Source organism: Miniopterus schreibersii, assembly GCF_964146895.1.
Source record: "Miniopterus schreibersii genome assembly, chromosome: 2".
Classification (NCBI taxonomy): Eukaryota; Metazoa; Chordata; class Mammalia; order Chiroptera; family Miniopteridae; genus Miniopterus; species Miniopterus schreibersii.
In genome coordinates this window covers 17,113,228-17,135,877 of record NC_138102.1, presented here as the reverse complement: position 1 = coordinate 17,135,877, position 22,650 = coordinate 17,113,228, and the positions used below count along the sequence as shown (strand labels likewise).

The following is a 22,650-nucleotide window of genomic DNA, read 5'->3' as shown; positions in this document are numbered from 1 at the left end:
CTATTTTTCAAAGAATCAAATGTGTATTTTAAAAGTGTGTCAGTTTTAATATAGAAAAAAATCTGAATATCTGTCTTACATAAAGCAAAGCTCTTTGATGTCCTCAATACTTTCTTAAACTAGTTTTTAAATTGAGATTTAATTCACATACCATAGGATTCACCATTTTAAAGTATATAATTTAGTGGGTTTTAGTATATTTACAAGGTTGGGTAACCATCACCACCAGCTAATACCAGAACACTCATCACCCTAAATGGAAAGCCCATACCCATTAGCTGACACTCCCAATTCTCCTTCATCTCCATCCCCTGACAACCACTAATCTCCTCTCCAACTCTATGATTTGTCTACTTTGGACATTTTGTATAAATGGGATCTTTCGTGTCTGGCTTATTTCATTTACCCTAACATCTGTAAAGCTCATCCATATTGTAAGATGTATCAGAGCCCGTTCCTTTTCATGGTATGTTGTACCTATATGCCATATTTTGTTTAGTCATTCATTAGTTGACAGACTTTTTTGTGGTTTCCACTTTGAGCTATCATGAATAATACTGCTATGAACATGTGTCCAAGTTTTTGAATGAATACATGTTTTTAGTTCTCTTGGTTATATATATCCCTAGGAATAGAATTGCTGGGTCATATGTTTAATTCTATGTTACTCTATTTTTAACTTTTTGAGAAACTGTCAAACTGTTTTCCACAGCAGCTGCACCGTTTTACATCTGAACCACCAATGTGCAAGCTTCCAACTTCTTCATGTCCCTGCCAAAATTTATTTTCAGTGTTCTTGGTTCTAGCCAGCCTTGTGAGTATGATTCAGTAATTTTTAAGAGTGTAAAAGATTCTGATACTAAAATGTTCAAGAGTGTGTTTTTTTTTAACAAATAGCTTTAAAAAACATTATTATTATTTTTTTAAAACCAAGTTTATAGCTACAGAGGACAGATTGGTGGTTGCCAGAGGTAGAGGGATGGGAGGCAGGTAAAATGGGTGAAGACAGAAAAAAGGTACGAATGTCCAGTTATAAAACAAATGTGTCTTGGGGATGCAATGGACAGCGTGCCGAATATAGTTAATAACACTGTATTGTATATTTGAAAGTTGCTAAGAGAGATCTTAAAAGTTTTTATCACAAGAAAAAGAATTTGTAACTGTGTGGTGATGGATGTTAACTAGATTTACTGTGGTGATAATTTCATATATACATATATTGCACCAGTATGTTGCACACCTGAAACTAATATAATGTAAAAAAACCTTAAACATAATAACATTAACAATCATTCCACAATGTTGTGTACTATCAGGGTAATCAAGTGCGCCTGGTACAGATCCAATTTCCACCTTGGTACCAGCAAAATTTTTCATAGTGTCTCCTTTAGCTCTCAACATGCCCTGTTTAGCTGACAAATTATATAAATACCCTAGTTATGGATCTGTGTTCAAATTCCCTGACTGACGTAAATATACCTTTTTACAATTTACTTATTGCAAACAAGATCCGGCATTGCATTTGATTGAGGCGTTTTCAGAATATTTTACTCTTTATCAGTTCTTCCTCTACTCCTTTTCTTTCATGCTATTTATTGAAGAAATTGGTAATTGCTGAAATTTCCCACAACCTTAGCTTGGTAGATTTTATTTCCTTGGTGTTGTGTAACTTGTTTCTTTGTTCTCCAAATGTCTTCCCATTTACTAATTAGATCTAGGTGTTTGATTAGATTTAGGTTCAAATTTTATGCAAGAATATTTCATAGATGGTGTGTATTTCCTATTGCGTTGCATCAGGAGGCACATGGTATCTGGTTGTCTCACTTTTGGTGATGTTAAGATACATCAGTGGGTTCAGGTTTTGTTAGCTCACTACAGCCAGCATAATGTCTCCCATCAACATTCTACCCCATAATTTTAACAGCCATAGATGACTGTTGCTTCCTCTCAGTGCTTCAGTAGGACTTGTGGATACTGACTTTCTAATTCTACCAGTTCTGTTGCAATTATTACCCTTACAAACTGTGTGGGCATCCTGAAATGTATAGCAGAATAAGTGCTTGATTTTCCCCCTCTAATTTACCAATTTTCACAATAAAGACTTGGTTACTTAGCTGATCCAAGGGTGAAAGATGAGGGATTTTTTTCTTTTTATTATTACTATGAATTCATGGATTTGTATATAGTTGATATATTTCTATCCATTAGTCATCATTCTTTTATAAACCCAAATTGTTCCACCTTTGGTCAAATGGTGCCCCATCATTTTTGATCTTGGGTTCTTTTGACATAACCTCAGTAGTATTTGATAGCTACCTTGCTTTCTGGCCTAATGAAATGCCATGCCCCAGTCCTGAAATCAATAATTTCCTAAAGAAGTCCTGGTTCCTCTTAGTGGACAGTGGCATTTAAATTATGAATTTGGACACTAGGGTTGCTCATAGCCATTGGATTGTCATTGCTTCTTGCCGTTTTCTGTCAACACAGCTAGGCTATATGTATTTTGTAGAAAGATAAAAATTACTCATAAATTCATACTACAATTGCCAATTCAAATTTTCAATTACAGAATTTATACCTCACTTTACTGATTTGATATGTCTATCTCTTTTATCTTTTACTGAAGGCTTTAAAATTCATTAAAGTCAGCTTCTTATTGTTCCATGAGGTTATAGGAGTAACTCCATATATACTTTGGCTAATGGCTTTTTTCTTTTAGAAAATGCTTTGTTACTTACTTTTAAAAAATTATGCAGAACATGCACATGATTCCAAAGTCAAACTATAAAACACAATACATGAAGTCTAGCTTCCATTCCCATTTCTTTCACCCTGTTCTTCTGTGTAACCATTTTTACTAGTTTGTAATTTTTTATACTTCCATTGCTTCTTCTTTAAAATGGAAGCAAATGTGCACATTTTTCTAAGAAGAAAGGCAACATATACATGGTCCCCGCCTTGCTTTTTTCACTTAATATGCACTGGAGTTCCAAGGCCTTCCCCAGAGATGGTCTTCATTCCTTTGTACAGCTGCACAGAACTGCATTGTGTGGATGTACCGTGGTTTATTCAGCCAGTCCTCTGTGGATGGACATGTGGGGTCCAACAAACATTTATTACATGACTTAAATTGTGCCAGGCACGGAGGGTAAATACATGGTCTCTGGCCTGGGGAAACTCTAAGCCTAGAGGGGGAGACCTCTGCAATACAAGTACTTTCTTCATGAGGGAGGGAGATCTTGGATCCACTTAGCACAAGGAGCCCCTGGAAGGGGAGGGGAAAGACAGGCTCCCACACAGGAGGGATACAATAACTCTGTGGACTGGCAACTTGCTGGCACACAGACCTTAGTATTGGAGAGCCCCTCGGGAGGAAATGATTTTTATCTATGTTTGAAATTGCTTAGAGAATCATGAGTGCCACCAATTGGTCAGAAAAGGCAAGGCCAAATTAAAGAGGCAGAGAAGGGCCCAAACCACAAAAATCCCCGGAAAAGAGATGTAAGTTAATATGGAAGCTGTGGTTTAACACGTGCTAACACCTGTATAGAACTTACCACCGACCACAGAGCGCTCTAGCAGTTTACTCATATATTTAACTCTTTATTTCTCGAAACAAGCCTAAAGAGTAGGGACTAAATAATAATTTGTTTTAAAAAAGTAGGGACTATTATTACCCGCATTTTACAGCGAAAGAAATTAAGGCACAGAGAGGTTACAGAACTTTTGCCCAAGGTCACACAGAGAGGGAGAGAGAAAGGAAGGAAACCAATAGGATACTTGCAAGCAGTGCCCTCTCCAAGGCCCGACCTCAGTCCTGTGAGTCTCTTCGAAAGGTAACATCTCCCTGGGGAGGAGAACCTACCCCTGACACCTCCCTGCACCCCCCCCCCCACACACAGGAGAACCTACCCCTGACACCTCCCTGCCCCCCCCCCCCCCACACACACAGGAGAACCTACCCCTGACACCTCCCTGCACCCCCCCCCCCCCCCACACAGGAGAACCTACCCCTGACACCTCCCTGCACCCCCCCCCCCCACACAGGAGAACCTACTCCTGATACCTCCCTGCACACAACACACACACACACACACACACACACACACACACACACACACACACACACGAGAACCTACCCGACACCTCCCTACACACACACAGCCCGGAAAGCCTAGCGGGGCGCTCTCTGCACTTTCGGGGCCTCGGAGGCTGGGGAATCCCACAGCCAGGAGGCGACCTGCTGGGTGCGCGCGGGAGGCCAGGCCCGCCCACCAGCCCCGCAGCGCAGGTCCGGCGCTGGCTGTCCCCGTGGCCCCTCCCCTCCCCTCTCTCCCGCCCCCCTTTGCGGGGGTCCCTCTCCTAAAAGCTGCGTAGCAGGCTCTGGACCCCTCCGGGTGTCCGACGCCCGTCTCTGCGCTCGCGACCACGCCTGGGCACCGACGATATTTGCGGCCCCTCCTGTACAGACGTGAAGTCGCCGACGAGCTTCCGAAGGGCCCAGGTGCGGTGCGGCGCCCTGGGAAACCCAGGGTCGACTGGACCCAGTCCCGCCCTTAGAGAACGCGCGGCGGCGGAGCGATGCCGACGCAGTGAGCCCGGCGGGGGCGCGGGGGTCGCCCGGGGCCCTGGCTCCCCTCCCGGGTCCCCCCGAGCAGAGAGGCGCCCCAGCGCGGCCGCTCGCTCTCGGTCCGCTCCAGGCGCCGCCTGCCGCCCAGACCCGGCCCCGCCGCTCGCCCGGGACGGGACTAGCCCACGCGCAGCCCCGGGGGCGCCCCCACTGCGGCGCCCGACGCGTTCCCAACTTCGGGCAAGGCTATGGGATTAGCACCGCCGGGCGCGCAGCTTCCCGAGCCTTAGGAAGCCGGCTGTGCAGAGAAGGTTAAACCCGGCGCGACGCTAGACGTCCCGAGCCCCGCCCCACCCGACCCAAAGGGAAACTGCTCAGGTACGAGCGGCGCAGTTCACGCGGCGGCCCCAGGTTAAAAGGATCCTCCAAGTTCACGTCAGACGGGTAATGTGCCCGCGTCGTAACAAGGTTCGTGGGCGGCACATGTCACACAGCGGCGTGAACACCCAATCATCACGCTCATGAACTACAAAAGGATCGGCGCGGCCGCCGCGGTCGGGACTCTCGAGTAGGGCTCACTCAGTTTACACAAAGGGTGACCGACACAACCCACATGTATTCAGTCTCCGCGCAAAGAGCCTATATGTTTTTAAAATATGAGTGGTATTCTGTAGGTTTTTTCTTTTTTCTACGTTAGGGAAGTGAAAACAAACAAAATTAGCGAGGGAATCAACCTCTATGCAAATTTTTCGTAGTAGCCCCACCCTTTTACGAACCTGCCTCTTTATTGCTTTACGATAGTAGGTCGTGAAATAACGTAGAGTTGACGCAGCACCGGCGGTGCTTTGCGGCAACCACGTTAACTCGGTCCGTAGCCTAATAGGCTCAGCGTGTGCGGGAAGGGCTGCGGGTACCGGGGGTCGTTTTCGTATCAAGCTTTAGGATTGTTTGTTTTTGAGCCTTCGGGAAGGCAGGAGTAATTTCTCTGCTCCACTGTTGAGAGTCTGAGATCCTGTTACTACTCCCGGAGAGGTCCCTTTTCCGCGTCTTGTGCTTTACGCCCGTTTTACTCAGGCTGTTCAGACTCGCCCTCCCTCCGTCCAGGTGTGTCGCGGTTTGATTTGGTTTTAGTTCTGGTTTTTAGGAGAATTCCAGCGTCCGGTGATCTTCCCGGCCCTCCTTAGCGGATCCCTCCCCGTCTTCATCGTCGTCCCCTGGGGACACCCGGCCTCTGGTTCAGCGGCCCCGCATGGAACCCCCAGCGCCGGCGGGCGCCTCTTTGACTGGGGAGGCGCCTTCTTCCGCCCTCGGACTGGCCTTGTCCCAGATTTTGCTCCATCTTACCGGCCCGGAGTCCCGACGCGGCAAGGCCAGAAACGCAGCTCTTGAAGACCTCAGCGCTCTCCTGGAAGCCACCGAGTGTGATCAGTTATTTGAGGGGAATGGCTCGTCGCTCGGTGGGATGCCCGAGATGCTGGGCGAGGTGGCAAAAGCCCTCGAAGAGTATGCATCCCCACCCAAGGAGCAGGAAGGTGGCGGTGATGGTTCCCCTGCGGTGGCCGAGAAAGCGGCAGCAGTTGGGTTCCTGTTCATCAGGCTGTTGAGGAAAGTTGAGTCAGCCAAGCACTCCTTGGTTTGCCTTGCCTGGAAGAGAGGCCTGCGCCATTTGGCAGGGCCCATCTATATTTTTGCCATCACACACAGTTTGGAGCAACCGTGGACCAGGCCAAGATCTCGGGACGTGGCTGGAGAGGTGCTCGCCTTACTGCTTCGCGTCACCGAGTGTGGTTCTGTGGCAGGATTCCTCCGCGGAGAAAATGAAGACGAGAAAGGGAGATTTGCTGTGATAATGGGGCTTCTTAAGCCCGATTTGAATAAGTGAGTACCCCTGCAGGAAAAGGGCCAACGCATTGGACTTCAGCCCGTGTTAGAATGTTAGAGCTCAAAGGAACCTTGGTTTCTTCATCAGTAAGGTAAAGATGCTTTAACAGCAGATCTGTTAAGGCCCAGAAAGGTTGGGACTCGCTAAAAATGACATAACTAGATATTGGTAAGTTTGACATTAGCATACAGGTCTTCAGACTCTGTGTTTTACTGTTCTTTCCAGTCCTCATGACGACTGCCCTGGAAATTGCAAGTTCTGTCTCATTTATTTAGACTTAAATTTCTTAGGTGAGGATGAGAGTTTGGACAGGATTTAAACTTATGCTTTGAACTTAAGTTTAGAGATCTTGAAACTCATTGCTAGTAGACAGGGATAGTTATTAGATATGGAAGCAGTGCTTGGGATGAAAAATAACAGCTTTAGGTTGCTATTAAAGTATTTTTTGTGAGTTTCCACTTGCTACTTCGCATGTTAATATATGTGATTAGCTGACATTTGCTCCTGTCCAAAAGGACCATGGAGACATTTGATCCAGCCAAAAGGTCCTTGAAATTTGATCCTGTCCAAAACATCCACAAAGACATTTGGTCCATGCCAGCCCATCTACCTAACCCCATGTGTCATGACCAGGGAGTCTATCTGGTTGAGAAGGGTTATTATTGGCAATACAGTTACAACACAATTATTGGACCATTAAAACATGATAGTATTTTATGTATTAAACCTGTAAACCGGGAGTATAAATAAACGTTATGGGCTCTTTGAACTCAGAGACATTTTCTAAGTGTGGACATTGTTGACAGGATCAAATGTCAAGGACCATTTGGCATGGATCAAAGATGCTTATGGATGTTTTGGACAGGATCACATTTCAAGGACTAGTTGGTGTGGACTACATGTCTCCATGGGTGTTCTTGATAGGCCCCAATGTCCTGCAAGGGTATCTGTAACACTGTAGTAATTGAAAAAAATATGTAAGTAACTGTCATTTTACTCAGAACTTGGAATTAAAAGGCGTAGTTTTGAGGTTGATGGTGCTTCCCTTTATTGCTTCTGAGCTGGACCAGATCAGATCATCTCTGAACCTCAGTTTCATTATTTGTAATATAAAGATAATAGTACCTATTACAGTTATTTTGAAGATTAGTTGAGTAATGTGTGCAAACTAATTTTATAAGCTACAAATTGCTGTTCAAATATTGATTCATTTGTTCCCTTAATCTGAAGACATTCTATTACTCATCTCTCCCTTCTCCACTTTTCTTCACTGTATCCAGCTCCGACATTGCCACAGATCCTTTACATTGCTGTGGTTATGAATGACTACTTCTCATTGGATAAGCTTTAACCCAGAGCTCTGGGTGAATGTTAAGTGTATTTAGTTTAAGTTCTGTAAATTATTTTGATCCAAATCTTAAAATGTATAACATCAGGAGTTCCCTTATGTGGGATGTATTCTTTTCAAAGGCAAGGAAATACTCTGTTTAGCTTAACTTTCTTTGCTAGTTAACAGCATGTCACTTTACTTAATTTGATTTCACATCCCCCTTAGGGAATCATGGAAGAATAGCCCTGCCACCAAACATGTTTTCTCATGGACTCTGCAACAGGTCGCTCGGCCCTGGCTGAACCAGCATCTAGAAAGGATACTTCCCCCGTCATTGCTCATCTCGGATGACTATCAAACTGAGAACAAAGTTCTGGGTGTCCAGTGCCTCCATCACATTGTGCTTAATGTGGTAAGCAGACTGAGTCATATGGCTCTTCCCTGTTCATGATATCACTATTTTATTGTTGCCTGTGTTTATATTTTTTATTAACTGGCTTTCTGTTAATGCTGTTATGTGACTAAATTCACTTATTTACTTTTCCTTTTTATATTCATTCCATCTGCCAACCTAGTAGAGGTTATATCTCATGGGAAATATACGTAAGAAACATAGGCTGTTGTCAAACTGAATAGCCAGACTTTGAGTAATTAATAGTTGACTTTCAAGGAGCAAAAAAATCAAACTGAGAAGGATTATACCCAAATGTGCAAGCTATTACTTGAGGAACTTTGTTTCTTTCCTTCTTAACTGTGTCATGGAGCTTTTTAAATATACACAGAAGTAGAGAGAGTGGTATAATGAATCTCATATATTCATAATCCATGTATTCATAATTGCCAAACTTGGCTAACTTTTCTTTTAATTGGGTGATTTGTCTGATTGCAGCCAGCTGCTGATCTGCTCCAGTATAACAGGGCCCAGGTCCTATACCACGCCCTTTTCAACCATCTGTATACACCGGAGCACCACCTCATTCAGGTAATTGTAAGGTTGGTTGGTAACTGTGAGTCTCAGCTTTGAGTGGAAGGTGGCAGTAGGTGAGTAAGAATAGTTGAGAGACATTTCTTCTCCTGTAAAGTGAGGATGAGTAAAGGCCATTGCTGAGCTGTAAATGTGGGGGCAGCAATGACGGGGGAAGGTATCTCAGTTCCACGCCAGCATCCACATTCTTGAGCAGCCACAGAAAAGCCAGTGTTTTGTCTTCATCTGAGTCACATATCACTTGGGAACAACTTTGTGTCTAAAAAAGTTCTATTTTTATTGTGTCTTTTGTGCTGCTTTATCATCCACACATACACTTGAAACCCCTTGTATGTTGGATGTGTGTCATTTATTCTTTCATCCAGTAGACATTGGGTACCTACTGTGTGCCAGTAACCATTGTAGGTTCCAAGAGTGAATGAATCAGACGGCGTTTCTGGCTTTAAGAAACCCTTTGGGAGATATTTATGTAAATATATGAACATTTGTACATATGCCTACAGGACAGAGTGACAAGTCTATTAAAACAGTTGTGTGTGAAGTACGGTGGGTGTCCAGCAATAGGCACTAATCAGGCTTGGTGGCGGGTGGTTAGGAGGCTTCTGTAGGAGGTGGTACTTGCTTGTGAAGGGTAAGGAGGAGTTTATTGGGGTGGGGGAGGAGTATTCTCAAGACAGAAGAAACAAATTATATAAAATTAGAGGTAGAAATAACCATGTTTCTTATTTTATGACTACCCACCCTTAACCCCCACCTTGCCACCTTTCATTTTTTTAGCTATTATTTTAGATATTGAGAATCCAGGTCCTAATGGCCAGAAAGGTTAGGACTTGAGATGGTATTTAAGAAGGTAAAAACACTACCAAAAAATTAAGAGAAAAACCAAAACCAAATTGCCCAGGAGAGCTAGAAGAGATTGCCTAGACACTCTAGACACTGAAACTTCAGATGGGGTGGTCCAGCTGGACATGTATGGGGACCATCTTAGATTCTGTTTACGAGCCGTTTTATTTTAAGTTCATGTAAATATCACTTAGACTTAGTAATATAGTGACAATGGACTCAGACTCCTAAAATTTGGGTTAAAGCCCAAGCTCTGCCTTTCTTCCCATTTTATAGCTTAGTAAAGAACAGTCCTGAGGAGGTATTAACTTATTTGAGACTGTCAGATGGAGATAATGTAAAAAAAGAGAAAGTATAAAATAATGTATACTTAATGTATTATTAGTACTTTTAGAATTCTATGACATTATATTAATACAGTTGCTAGAAACCTCAGGGAGTGTTGTGAATGCAAATGGACAGCTGCAGTTCCTTTCCATTACTCTCTCCTAGGCTGTGCTCCTGTGTCTGCTGGATCTATTTCCAGTCCTGGAGAAAGCCCTGCAGTGGAAGGGAGGTGCAGCTCGACCCACCACGCACTGTGATGAGGTGCTGCAGCTGATCCTGACCCACATGGAGCCAGAGCACCGCATTCTCTTACGCAGGACCTATGCAGGAAGCCTCCCAGCTTTTGTGAAGAGGTGAGTGCCCGGGTTGCTGGACTGTTGGTACTCCTTGACTTCATCCCTTTGCTGTCACCTTTTCTCTTTTGTTTGTAGGTTGGGGATCCTAACTGTCCGGCACTTGAAGAGGCTGGAGCGAGTCATCCTTGGTTACCTGGAGGTTTATGATGGACCAGAGGAGGAGGCTAGGTTGAAGATACTGGAAACCCTAAAACTTCTCATGCAGTATACTTGGCCCAGGTATAATAACAGCCAGCAGACAAGTGTGGCGAGAGGGGCAGAATCAGACTCTTTTCAGAACTTGCCCAGATGTACACGCAGTACAGAGAATTAAGGACATGCCATGTGTTTGAATACCTCCCATTTTTACACACCTATTGGCTTTTGAACTGAGAAAATGTCACACAAAAGGTAAAATGCACCATTGTTGCTTCAGGTGTACATCTAAGGCACACTAAATTTAAAAGCCATGTAGAAGTGTTCCAATCAAGACAAGCCTAACTTGACTCATCCTCATGTTTTTTATGTCCATTTGAGACCAGAGCACTTCATAGTTCATTAATCAACAGTGATCAGGAGAATACTACTTTCGGGTGTGATTGCTTAGAAAGCATTCCAGCTTGGCTTGAATTAGGTGTCAGGAGCAATACGCTGGTACCAAACCATGTGAAATCCACAGAAGGCTTTTAGTTTTATTTTTAATCCTCACCCAAGGATTGTTTTTGATTTTAGAAAAAGAGGAAGTGGGGGAGAGAAATGGATATGAGAGTGAAACATCAGTCAGTTGCCTCCTGTATGGGCCTGGACCAGGATAGAACCCCCAGTCTAGGTGTGTGCCCGGACTGGGAATCGAACCCTTAACCTCTTGGTATACAGGACAGTGCTCCAACCAGCTGAGCCACCAGCCAGGGCAACAAAAGGCTTTCCTGCATGAAATAACAAGGTTTAATTAATCTAGAATCCAGTGCCTCGGCAACATACATATCTATACTGAACCATGTTATCTCATTTCTTTGTAATGTAACCCAAGTGTTTGCCTAACTCATGTTTGTAACCAGACTGCATGTTTGCCCTCTCCCCCTACTGACTGTGAGGGAGGGTGGAAGGCCACTTCGGTATACTGAGCATACCAAAGTGTACTCAGTGCCTGGCGTTAAGTACACAGGTGTTTGAAGACGGAGTGGACTATAACAGAATAGATGGAGACATGAAACTGAATCCAATTAATACTGTCAGGCCTTGAAAGAGCAGAGACCAGGATTCCAAGTACAAGAGATTGGCAAGCAAATGTAGGGGTTAGAAAATGATGATGTATTCTGGAGGGGCGGCGCTTGGGAAACATTATATATTGAACAATGACAGGTGGAAGGTGAAGCAGTACACAGAGTATAGGAAAACATTTAATATTTTTTATATCAGGGTAGTGGGTGCAGACTTTTCCCAGTCATATTGTTGTCCAGAAATATGGTTTATTATGCATATTTTCACACAAGTTAGTATTACTTTCTAGCTTCTATTAAGGCTTTTTAGTTTTTATTGTGGTAAGAGAAAAAAAATTTACTATTTTAAAATGTACAGTTCAGTGGCATTAAGTAAATTTCCAGTTTTGTGCAGCCATCAGCACTATCCATTTCCAGGACTTTTTTATCAAGATAAAACTTTTAGAAAGGCTAGTAAGTATAAGTAAGTAAATAGGCTGGGCTTAACAGATGATAAGCTAGAATTTGGCATTAAGTGACATAATTGACACTTAGGTACCAGAAGCCAAGCTTATTTACCTCATTTTATTTTTAACTTCCCAAAGGCCTATGGACCGTCTCCTGCTGTCTGGCCAAAAGTATAGGCCCCTGGCAAGGGGAAATCCGTTCTCCCTTTTCAGGAGGGGTTGTTTCCTTAGAGTGGAACCAGGCTTCTGGAGGGGAGCACGTATTCTCAGGCAGGCCAGTGTGTGTATATGGGCAGTGTGCTGTAGAAAACAGCAGGAGTTGAAATTAAGAAATCTGAGTCTGGTCTCTGGTTCTGCTTCCAGCTCTGTGGCCTTTAAGTCATTTGACTTCAGTTCCTTCATTTATAAAATGAGGGCTTTATACTAGATGAAGTTTGAAGTCTCCAGCTTAATGTCCTGATTAGAGTATGAACATGGTTTTTCTTCTTGATTTCAGAATTTCCTGTAGACTTGTGGTCTTATTGAAGGCTCTCTTGAAACTGATATGTGATGTAGCAAGGGATCCAAGCCTTACACCTGAGCCTGTTAAGAGTGCCTTGTTAGAGGCGGCCACAGACTGCCTGCTTCTCCTGGACCACTGCTCTAAAGGACAAGTGAAGGTAAGGGACAGTCTGCAGCATGGCTTCAGTTAGGCCTTGTATCCTTGAGTAATTCCTATGATTTACTATCCATGTGCCTGACCAAGTCTAAATGAGCATGGAGGGTTCAGGTCTCCACCTCTGTAGCCCTCTAGCCTTCAATAGAGTTTGAGCAAAGGTACTCAGAGCTGTTCAGACCAAAAGGCAGGAGAATTAGAAAACATCTCTGGAGCTAGGACAGAGAATGGACAAAAGGATCACGATCAAGTGTAAAATATAAGTTCTGTTCCAGTCATTAAATTAAAAAAACAGGTGAAATAATGGGCTGTAGCCACCATGCAGTAATAATAGAGTAATTTAGATCCCAGAAATGTTTCCAGTTCTGCAGAGGCATGTGTGTTTGTCTATGTTCTTATTTACCACATGGGAATTATTTCTTTGGTCTCATATTCTCCAAAAGATAACTTCTCAAAGCCATAGCATGTAATAGCTATATGTGTATTTATGGATATTTAATAAACTATTGTTCACTTCTTACCCCATTTAGAAGTCTTCAGTTGAAAAGGAATAAAAAGCATGAAAAGAAATTCATATCCTAAAAATATTTAGAGATAGTATAGTTTGTTGTTTTATTAGTTTTGTCAGATTAAATTTCATCTTGGCCCTTTAACCTCAGGCAGTTTTCAAGTCCTAGATCCAATGTAATTCGCCTCAGCTGGTATTAAGCTGCTGCTTCATGAGCAGCAGGACATTTCCAAGCAAGCCAACAGTTCTTAGTTACACTTGTTCTGTGAACTGGCCTCTAGTGTCATCCAGTCTTTCCTTCTTTGAGTATGGTACCAGGAAAGAAGAACCAAGGTATAAGAAAAAAAAATAACAAAAAATATCAAAGACTGTTTGGTTTCATGTTTCAGGGTCTCCTGGCCAAAATCCCCCAAAGCTGCGAAGACAGCAAGGTGGTGAGCTGTATCAGAAAGGTGCAGCGGGTTTCTGACAGCGAGCCCTACAGTGGGACTTGAGATCCATATTTCTTAAAGAGAAGAGGATTTTCTTGTTGTATAAGTGGAATTATTTAAGAAAGAAGGTATTGTTATACATTATAATTTAGATCTTTTTCCTTTTACTCCCAAAGAAGTAGGGAAGGGACAAGAAAAAAAGGAAGTCAGAACTTTTCTGAATAAAGTTGGGGGGCACCCAGGGTGGGTAGCATTTAAAACTTAGAAATATTTACAACCACAAACTCATCTGTTAAGCTTCTTGGGCTCAAGCTGTCACCTCAACACATGCCAAAGCTATAAAAATACTCTGTTTACAACTTTAAAGATTTCCTCCACTCTCTCCCAGATTTCTTGCCCCATAGAAGTGGCATAAATATCAAAAACACAAATATTGCGTTAAATACAACATAAAGAGTAAAAATGGAGGTCTGTGTGTGATGAGGACAGGATAAAGTTCAAAATGTTCAGTCCTGCTATAAATCTCTGAAGGGAAATCACGTGGTTTTGGCCTTGGCCACAGGCTCAGTCTCCTGCTCATACTCGATCTCCACATATGCTCGTTTTCTCAGCAGAGGTCCTTTCAAGGGCGTTTTGCCTTTGTGTTTGGCATCAAGGGCCTTTTCTTCATCCTCACTGGAGGATTTCTCATCCTGATCTTCATCACTGCTGGCATCCAGTTTATCCATATCCTAACATGGGAAGGGAAAAAAAAGAGAAGACGCTAGGATCACCCCCCAACTCCACTGTCCTCTCAATTTCAAACAAACTAGAGAATTTATCTGCCTCTGTGTGTTTGGAAACCCTCCATTCTTTTACCCGTAAGTCTCACCTCAAAATCACTTATGTCACTCTCATCCACCTCATCAGCTTCCACAAACTCTCTTTTCCCCACATCCTAAAATAAAACATAATTGTTAAGGTTCAAAATAAATCATGAAAATTCAACTTAGGCATCTAGTTTTATTCTTTGATAAATGCATAAATAATCAGAATCAGAATCTACTTGCTAGGCAACCCAAATCCTACTTTACTTCTGAAATCAGTATGTAAGATTTACAAGTAATTCTTTATACATTCAACTAAATTAATTTCAAATAATGAAAAATAGTTTACCAGTAAGGGAAAGTATGCCTCTGTACCTATGTAATCACCCAGTATACTGTGTGATTAAACATCTACTTGCTACATCTGCCCTTTTCCTAAAAATACTACCACTTAAATACCTTTCCTATGTTAACAGTAAAATTAAATCCTTGTAAATTTCAGTAGGTTCCTTAATGGTATATCTATCAGTTGATGAGGGTTCTTCATTTGTCATCTTACAGGAAACATGTTAGAATGCCCATCAGTAAGATTAAAATTGTCAACGAGTACTTTGTTAACCGAACCTGGAGAACACAGCAGCCACTGCTGAACCAGAATTAACCTCACGATAGAAAAATAAGATCAATTAATTATTTTGGTTAGGGGACTGAAAATGACATCCTGTCTCTCAATTACATTAAAATAGATCTAGTCCTATAGATCACTGCTTGACAAAGCAAAAATACAAACAAGGCTTACTTCTTCCTCATCATCTTCATCTTTTTCCTCAGCATCTGAAGAGTCACTGTCTGCCTCCTGCTGTTCCAGGGCCTTGTCGAAGGCATGGATGGGGAAGTTGTAGATGTCGCCATACTGAAGGACACAAACAGACTGGTTTGCTATAGTGGGATCTAACACTTAAGTCCACTGTCTGGGAAGCATATTATTTTTTCCTCAGTGAAATGGGAATACTTAATTTGATGAGTAATATTTCTATATTATTTTCAAGCCTAGAACTGGCAGTGTCTTTTCTGACACTTAAATAGTCAGTGGTTAATACCAAACTGGTAACTTCTATGAATGATGGAAGAAAATCACTTAAAACTTAGTAGTGTATAAAACCCAAGGATTAGAACAAATGGAAAATTTTGCTGACAAAGGGGAAAAAAATAAAAAAATTTATTCATGTTGTCTCCGTGACATTAAATCTTAAAAAGAGAATAAAAATTCGTTTTAAAGAACCTGAGGAAAGGCAGGAGGGTCAAACCCTGGTGGCTTTTCCACAGAGGTGAGGAGCTGCTGCATTTGGGAGCAGGAGAGGGGAACACTGGCAAAGGGAATGTCGTATCCTGAATGGAGCATCAAGAATGCCAGAGCATTTTACGTGCTTGCACCAGCAAACTAAAATGAAGATGCTGGGACCCATACGTTGTTTATTCCAGGAATAAAATCAAGATGAACATCCTTTTAGCATCTTTAAACTATTCCCGCATTGCCTAGCAAGACAGTACCACCTAAAAAATAACATTTGTACCCCAAGCTCCTAGCTTTCTCACCGTATCTTGTTTAAGTCTCTCCAGCAGTTCCTTTTCAATGGCATTGTCCAGCTGAGCAGCTATTAGTGCCTTTTCCTGTACGAGAAAAAGAGCAAACCCATTGACTTAATTTGTACCCACTTTCAGCCTGTAGAAGTAGAAGAAACTATCAAGTTTTTTAAGAAAGAAGATGTAATCACTTCTCCCTCTTGCTGTTATGGGGGCTTTTGCCTCTCCAACTAGATATACTTCTTTCTTTCTTTTTTTTTTTTAATATATCTTTATTGATTTCAGAGAGAGGAAAGGAGAGGGAGGGAGGGAGAGAGAAACATCAATGATGAGAAAGACACTGATCAAGCCCGCAACCCGGACATGTGCCCTGACCAGGAATCGAACCCCGATCGCCTGGATCCTAGGTTGACGCTCAACCGCTGAGCCACGCCCGGCTGGGCTCCAACTAGATATATTTCTTCTTTACCTCTCAAACATTCTTGGGAACCTTTCAAGTTAAAAAATTCCTGGTTTTTATAAACTTGCATTCTAAATTAAATTCCAACAAAGCCTTTGATAGATATAAAAGCGGGTAGGTCTATATACATTTAAGTAGCAATCCTGAAGCAGACTTACAGAAAAGGGAACAGATACCTTCACCTCATTTAGGTCTTCTAAAACCATGTTAGATCCCATGTGATACCAAAAAACCCCAAAACAAAACAAACCTCTCTTCCTTCAACAGTCTTTCATAGGAAATGATACATGACATCAACCTGTACCACCCACAACCAAAACAAATCGAACCTCAATCCACCTTTCTAGACCAAGATGGTGCATTAATTAGTGAAAATCAGAGGATTTCAAAGTGTTACAGTGAAGCCATATTAGCATGATGAACAGTGTGTCAGGTAAATCACAATACAGAAGATGGGCACATGGGTCAGTTAAGTCTACTGTCATGTTCTATATTCTCCTCCAAAGTTGGTGTTTACACCTCAAAAGCAACCCACTGAGATGGAGGAAGAAAATGTTCACAATTTAATGTTTCAGTATTTTTATGCATACTGACACTGGTGCCTTAACTCTGCCCGCAGAGCAAATAGCAAATAGATACAGTGAACAACATATCCTGAGGGAGAAATACTACACAAAGAGTTTGGAAGTGGTGATCTCACTCCCTCAGATTTATTACAACATACAGCTGTTTATGTTTGCGTGGTTATGTGGATTTACAGGTGATACTGAATTGTTTGCAATAAGATAGGGCATAGTTATAAAGTATGTGGGTTATTTAATGGTTTAGTACTTAAAAAGAATTGTAGAACTTAAAGGATCATGCATTTTTCCACACACTAAATGTTCCAAATTTGCCAACCTTTTCTAGAATGACCAATGACTGTCAGTAGTACGTAACGTAGCAGGAGTTTTAAAAAGTAAATGTTCTTATCTGTTCTTTCAAGGGAAAGGGAATATTTTACCTGTTTTTTTTTAAAAGAAAGAAAAAATTGTTCTGCAGATAGAACACCTTAAAAGGATTATATCTATATATGACATTGCTGAAAACATGTCTCGTATAAATATTTCAACCACACACTTAAAAAATTTGGAGTCATAATTTCCCAACCCATTTAAAATCTTCCAAATCCACATTTTCCAGAGGCCTTCGAAATTATTTGATAAAAACAGAAAAATTTAACTTCTGAAAGGTTTGTGTGAACACCTGTTTAACAATTGGTGGTGGCGAATGAAAATAAAGAGCAACTACTTAATGCAAACAATCCACAATGCACTTCTCTAAGTATTCCTGACATACCTATCAATCATAAGAGCCCGTAAAGACAAACTGATACTCAGCTAAGAGCCAGGCCATCACAAACAATTATACCTATGAGCGCAAGTAGACATGTATAACATTTATAAATGATATACTGGGGAGCACATGTTCAAAATCTTATTGAGGGGTTGAGTGATCAAAAGTTTGAAGACCAATGATAAAATAGATTTGAGATACAGAACTCTGTAATTAATGGAAACAAAAGTATTAAGATTATTAAAGTTATTTCTGGACAGTTTGAGAAATGATCAGGTAAATGTCTATTGCTAGAAGGGACGTAAGCAAAGCAAATACCTAGAATGAATGAATAGTTGAACTTGCCAGGAAAAGCTAATTCCTGGGTCTTGGAAAGCATAAGGAAATTCAGCTTGAGTGAAGTACCAGCGAGTGGAGAGGCAGACTGCTCTCTGCGACAAAGGCTGGAGGTTCCCGACTAGATTTTCCATGGACAGCAGACTATTAACATCACTAGTCATTACTTTGGTAACAAAGCTGGCCAGTGTACTTCAAAGAAACAAATAATCCCAGTCAGTTTCTTACTAGTGATTCCAAAATAATAATTAAAAAGCACTTCAATTTAGTGGCCTAATATTACCTGAGGCAACATGAGTCTAGTTAGAGATTTTAAAAATTCCATCTAGTGTGAATGAACATCTTTATGTTTCACTGTCAAACTACTAGTGCTTTTGATCAGAATGCTCAAACTCCGCTGAGGGTAATATGTAAGATCAGCAACATATCAAAATTCTGAGTTCTGGAACATCTGCCTTCAGAATTTCAGATAAGAAGTTGTGATCTCTATTTAAGGGATTCTATCTGTTCTCCATTACATATATCCCCAAGCACCCACATTTTAACCTGCCCCGAAAGTCATAATCTTAAAATATGGAATATCAGGTATCTTATGCAACTAATACTGTTATCCATTCGTGAACCATTACCCAGGGCCTGAACAGTTCCCAGACAATGGGCTCTGAATCCTTCTCAGGAGCCCTACCTCCACAGCCCCACCCTCAACGAAAAAATAAGACGCGGTGAGTATCAGAATAAGTTACCTCTCTTCTTTTTTCCCTCCGCTCCACCTTCTTACTCAAAGGAACGAGTTTCCTCCTATAGGAAATAAAACATATTGTCAGAAAACCCAAGTACACGTGCTACATGCTCCTTTAAAAAAATAAGGAGGATTGGAATTCATTCTGTAGGGTTCAGCTCAATACAGCAAGATTGTATACTTCAAACTTTCTAGACAAATCTAACGCTATAAAAATATCAGACATTTTTGTATCTACTTTAATGTGGCTGTTTTTGTTTTCTTTGGACATTCTGAGACTTGAGGACATTCACTGGGCTAACAACGCTTCAGTGAACAAGAGAAAGGAATTTTCTGTAGAAGTCTGACATTTTTAGAATTCTCTGCAGGTCGTAATTCCATTAAGCCTGTGGATTTCATATCACTTTTAAAAATTAGTTTTCACTGAACTCAGAGGAAAGTTCTTACATTCTGTTTATTCATAGTTTTTTGGTTATTTTTAAGTCCCTAATTTTAAGATTCCCTCAGGGAGTTATAGACAAAATGTTTTGAAGCTGATTTTCAGACAGGAAAGGGATAATCAAGCTGCACTACACTGTTTTTAAAATCCTACAAAATCGAATGGCACGCCTTTAATCAGAGGTGAAGTTTTTCCTTAGCACACCACAAAAGGCTACCCAATGTTAGATTTTATAGAAGGCATTACTAGAGGATTCACAACCTCTCAGTCTCATAATATGATTCACGAGAAAAATAAACGTTAAAAAAAAATAAAAATAAACGATCTGGATACTCACTGTCTCTTTAGTGTAAGCTTTCGAATTCGAATTAGGTACTGGGTGATCTTGGTGAATCTCTGCTTACACTTGTGTCGAATGAAACGAGGCCAGTAAATTAGATTTTCATCTATTTGCTCCAGTGCTTTCTCATAGTTTTTATGAAGCCGGACCTATCAAACAGACAAAGGAAGCTTGAAGGGGAAGGGTGACAGCACCGATGGGACGTAATGAGGATGGCTTCAAAAGTTTACATATGGTCAAGGAAAAGAGAAAAATGTGGCATTTTTGTTCCCGATCAATGGTTATTATTGTAACTTTATGTTCCAAGTCTTACCCTTTCCCAGAGACGCCTGGGAAAAGCTGCTCGTTCTATCACCTTCATATACAAGAAGCACTGTCCTGTAGGACAAAACAAATACTTTTAATATTCTTTAGAGAGACTAGACATCCTTTGAAAAGCTGTTAAGTAGTCCTCATGGAAGCTGAAACTGGACATTACCTTTCTCTTCTTTGATAGTGGCATACTGACTGTTTGCCAGGGGACAGGACGACCGGTTACACAGTCCAGTCAGGCTGTATTCATTTCTGCAAAAGCCCTGTGTCTTGGTTCTAGAATGTGAGGAAAAGCAAGCATTATAAGATGGGTTAGCAAGAGGGTAACTAAAGAATCTCTGTTCAAGTTGCAAATCTAGACTCACCTTATTTTGAAGGAACAAAATTGCTTGTTTCCTAGTGTATCCCAAATAACCTGCAAGACAAAGTATAAACCCATTTCAATTGCTTTGATAACAATAGATGGCATATTAATACAAGAAACAATGCCCTAGGACAGTCTACTGCTTTATTGGGGAAAGGAGTCTTTGAGGAATGAGAGGAAAAAATGCTTTGTAAAATAGTATGACTTCTTTTCTTTACACAAACAAAAGATTCTTACAGTAAAGACAAATTAGCACCAACTATAACCCCATTACCCAGATGTAAAATTTCATTAGTATTTGTAAATATTTTCTAGTTTTTCTATATGTGTGTACATCCCAAGAACTAGTATGTTTTCAACAAAATGTGATCATATTATATATTTTGTAACTTTACTACTTAAAATGTTCACTATCCATTGTAAAAGGCTGCAGAGTTCTAGATTTTTGGATATACGTGCCATAAATTTATCTCACTGAGGGCAAGGATAACTATCTATTGCTATCCGCCACTAACATGTAACTTATTCATTCAGCATTTATTGTATTTATGTAAGGCGTTGACATACCAGAGGCACTCAAGTATGTTGAATGAAGGAAGGTATAGTGTTATCTATCTAGTTAGGGAGAAAGGTACATACACAGAGCATCACAAAGCAGCCATCTAAGTACAAAGAGGTGTATAAGGGTATGGGAGTCTAGAGCGAGCTGCCTTGAGGAGCTGGGAGAGGCTGTAAAGCAGTTCAGGGGGAAAACATAAACACAGAAGAATGGAACAACATTTTTGGAATTTTGTAGAATGTGTTTGACGGGATGGTAGGAAACAGGTCAGAGGAAAAACTGGAAAACTAAGAGCTCAGACCAGCTAGTGTCTGTAAATATAATCTCTAAATTGATGACTCCTGAATTGTTATTTCCTGGTCAAACTTCTCCCCTTAGCATAAGACTTGTATATACATCCAGCTGCTTACTTGATATCTCCACTTGGATGTCTAAAAGGCATCATACACATTAGCATGTCCAAATGGAGCTCTCTCTTCCACACTTCTCAAAATACTGTGCCCCCCCAGTCTTCCTCATCTCCAGAAATAAAACCACCACTGAACTGTTTGCTCAAATCCAAAAATCCTTAATTTCTCCCTTCTTTTTCATTTAACCATCACCAAGTCTTGTCTACGAAACTGATAAAACATCTCAAATTTATCCATTTCTTTCAATATCCACTAGGACTGCCTTAATTGAAGCTTCTTTCATTATATTCTAGCCTCCTTGTTTTCATTCTTTCCTTCAAACACCTTTTACACAACAACTAGAGCACTTTTCACGAATGTAAACCAGATGCCACTTCCCATTAAGACCCCTACAAACACTTCGTACAAGACTCTCCGTGATCTCGGCGTCCTCGCATACATTCCTTCTCTCCTACCTCCGGGTCTTTGCACTTGACTTTTCCTTCGCCGGGATTGCCCGCTCCTCCCTCAGGCCCTCGGGGGCGGTTCGTTATCCTGCTTTAGGGCTGCGCTCCAGCGTCTTCCAGGCAGAAGCCTTCCCTGACTGAGCAGGGCCATCCGAAGCGGTCTCTCCTAACTCCTCTCCATCACCTCTGGCCTTTCTTAGTCCTGTCACACACTGCAGCTGTCCTTACCTGTCCACGTGTTCGCTGTCTGTCTCCAGGGAAGCAGAGGTCTCTGTCTGGCTTATTAACAGTCAAGTACCTAGGAATTACCACAATGCCTGGCGCACTGTAAGCACTCAAATACTTCTGCAAATTACTCTATGAATGAATCTAGGATGCTTCCAAAATTATGACTTGAGCAGACAGTGGAACAAATGTAAAGAAAAACCTCCACACAGGAAAGGCAGACTGGAAAGGAGCGTGCCCGTGGATGAAAAGGATCCTTCAATTTGACGTCTGAACTTCGCCGTACTCGCCCCACGCAGCTCCCCGCCCACCTCCCGAGTCCCCAAGGCCCAGGCGCACGGTCCGTCATTGCTGGGCACCAAGCACTGGACACGCCGGCCCTTCGGGCCGAGGCGGCGGTGTCCTGGCTCCTTAGCCCCGCCGGGGCAGCGGGCGGGGGGTCCCCGGGGACACGTGAGAGCCCCGCGCGCGGAAATCGGGGCTCTGGAAGCCTCGCTTCCGGGGCCACACCGGACACACGGGCCAGCTGAGTATGCGGCCTGAGTCGCCTAAAGAGGACGGGACACCCTGCTTAAACCCCGGGCGGCAGAGCAACAGGAGACCCACTCACATCATCGGACTGCATGGCGCGGGCAATTCAGCGTGCGCAGCTGGCCAGGTCCGGAAGCAACCATGCTCCTTCCGGCGAGTCACTTCCGGAACCGCTAGTCTCACGGACCGCGAGAGCTCGGATTCCTCAGCCTCGCACGCAGCGCCGCCCGGC

At 42.1% G+C, this 22,650-nt stretch overlaps 2 protein-coding genes across 4 annotated transcripts; one reads left to right on the top strand and one right to left on the bottom strand.

Annotated features, from left to right (window-relative positions):
• Nucleotides 1-5,395: 5,395 nt before the first annotated feature.
• On the top strand, nt 5,396-15,571 carry TTI2 (TELO2 interacting protein 2). Of its 2 annotated transcripts, XR_013998313.1 has the most exons (8): nt 5,396-6,448; nt 8,008-8,194; nt 8,672-8,764; nt 10,103-10,290; nt 10,369-10,512; nt 12,435-12,597; nt 13,491-13,660; nt 15,170-15,571. XR_013998313.1 is itself a non-coding variant. In XM_081130337.1 (7 exons), exons 1-7 carry the CDS (start codon nt 5,820-5,822, stop codon nt 13,593-13,595), a joined length of 1,509 nt encoding a protein of 502 aa, XP_080986463.1. In that variant the 5' UTR covers nt 5,399-5,819; the 3' UTR covers nt 13,596-13,895. The 2 variants fall into 2 exon arrangements, 1 of the variants encoding a protein (XP_080986463.1); XM_081130337.1 differs by lacking the exon at nt 15,170-15,571 and having other exon boundaries at nt 5,399-6,448; nt 13,491-13,895.
• Nucleotides 13,170-22,584, bottom strand: MAK16 (MAK16 homolog; the record flags this gene model as incomplete). Of its 2 annotated transcripts, XM_081130339.1 has the most annotated exons (10): nt 13,170-14,263; nt 14,404-14,469; nt 15,138-15,251; nt 15,935-16,009; nt 18,797-18,851; nt 19,569-19,720; nt 19,885-19,949; nt 20,050-20,159; nt 20,249-20,298; nt 22,498-22,584. In XM_081130339.1, 10 exons carry the CDS (start codon nt 22,510-22,512, stop codon nt 14,069-14,071), a joined length of 897 nt encoding a protein of 298 aa, XP_080986465.1. In that variant the 3' UTR covers nt 13,170-14,068. The 2 variants fall into 2 exon arrangements, with proteins under 2 accessions (XP_080986465.1, XP_080986464.1); XM_081130338.1 differs by lacking the exon at nt 22,498-22,584 and having other exon boundaries at nt 20,249-20,322.
• Between the last annotated feature and the right edge of the window lie 66 nt (nt 22,585-22,650).

Coding starts and splice junctions, on each gene's coding strand:
- TTI2 (XM_081130337.1), top strand. CDS start 5,820: ATGGAACCCCCAGCGCCGGCGGGCGCCTCTTTGACTGGGGAGGCGCCT. Junction 10,291..10,368: donor CTCCCAGCTTTTGTGAAGAG/GTGAGTGCCCGG, acceptor TTTTGTTTGTAG/GTTGGGGATCCTAACTGTCC. Junction 12,598..13,490: donor GCTCTAAAGGACAAGTGAAG/GTAAGGGACAGT, acceptor TTCATGTTTCAG/GGTCTCCTGGCCAAAATCCC.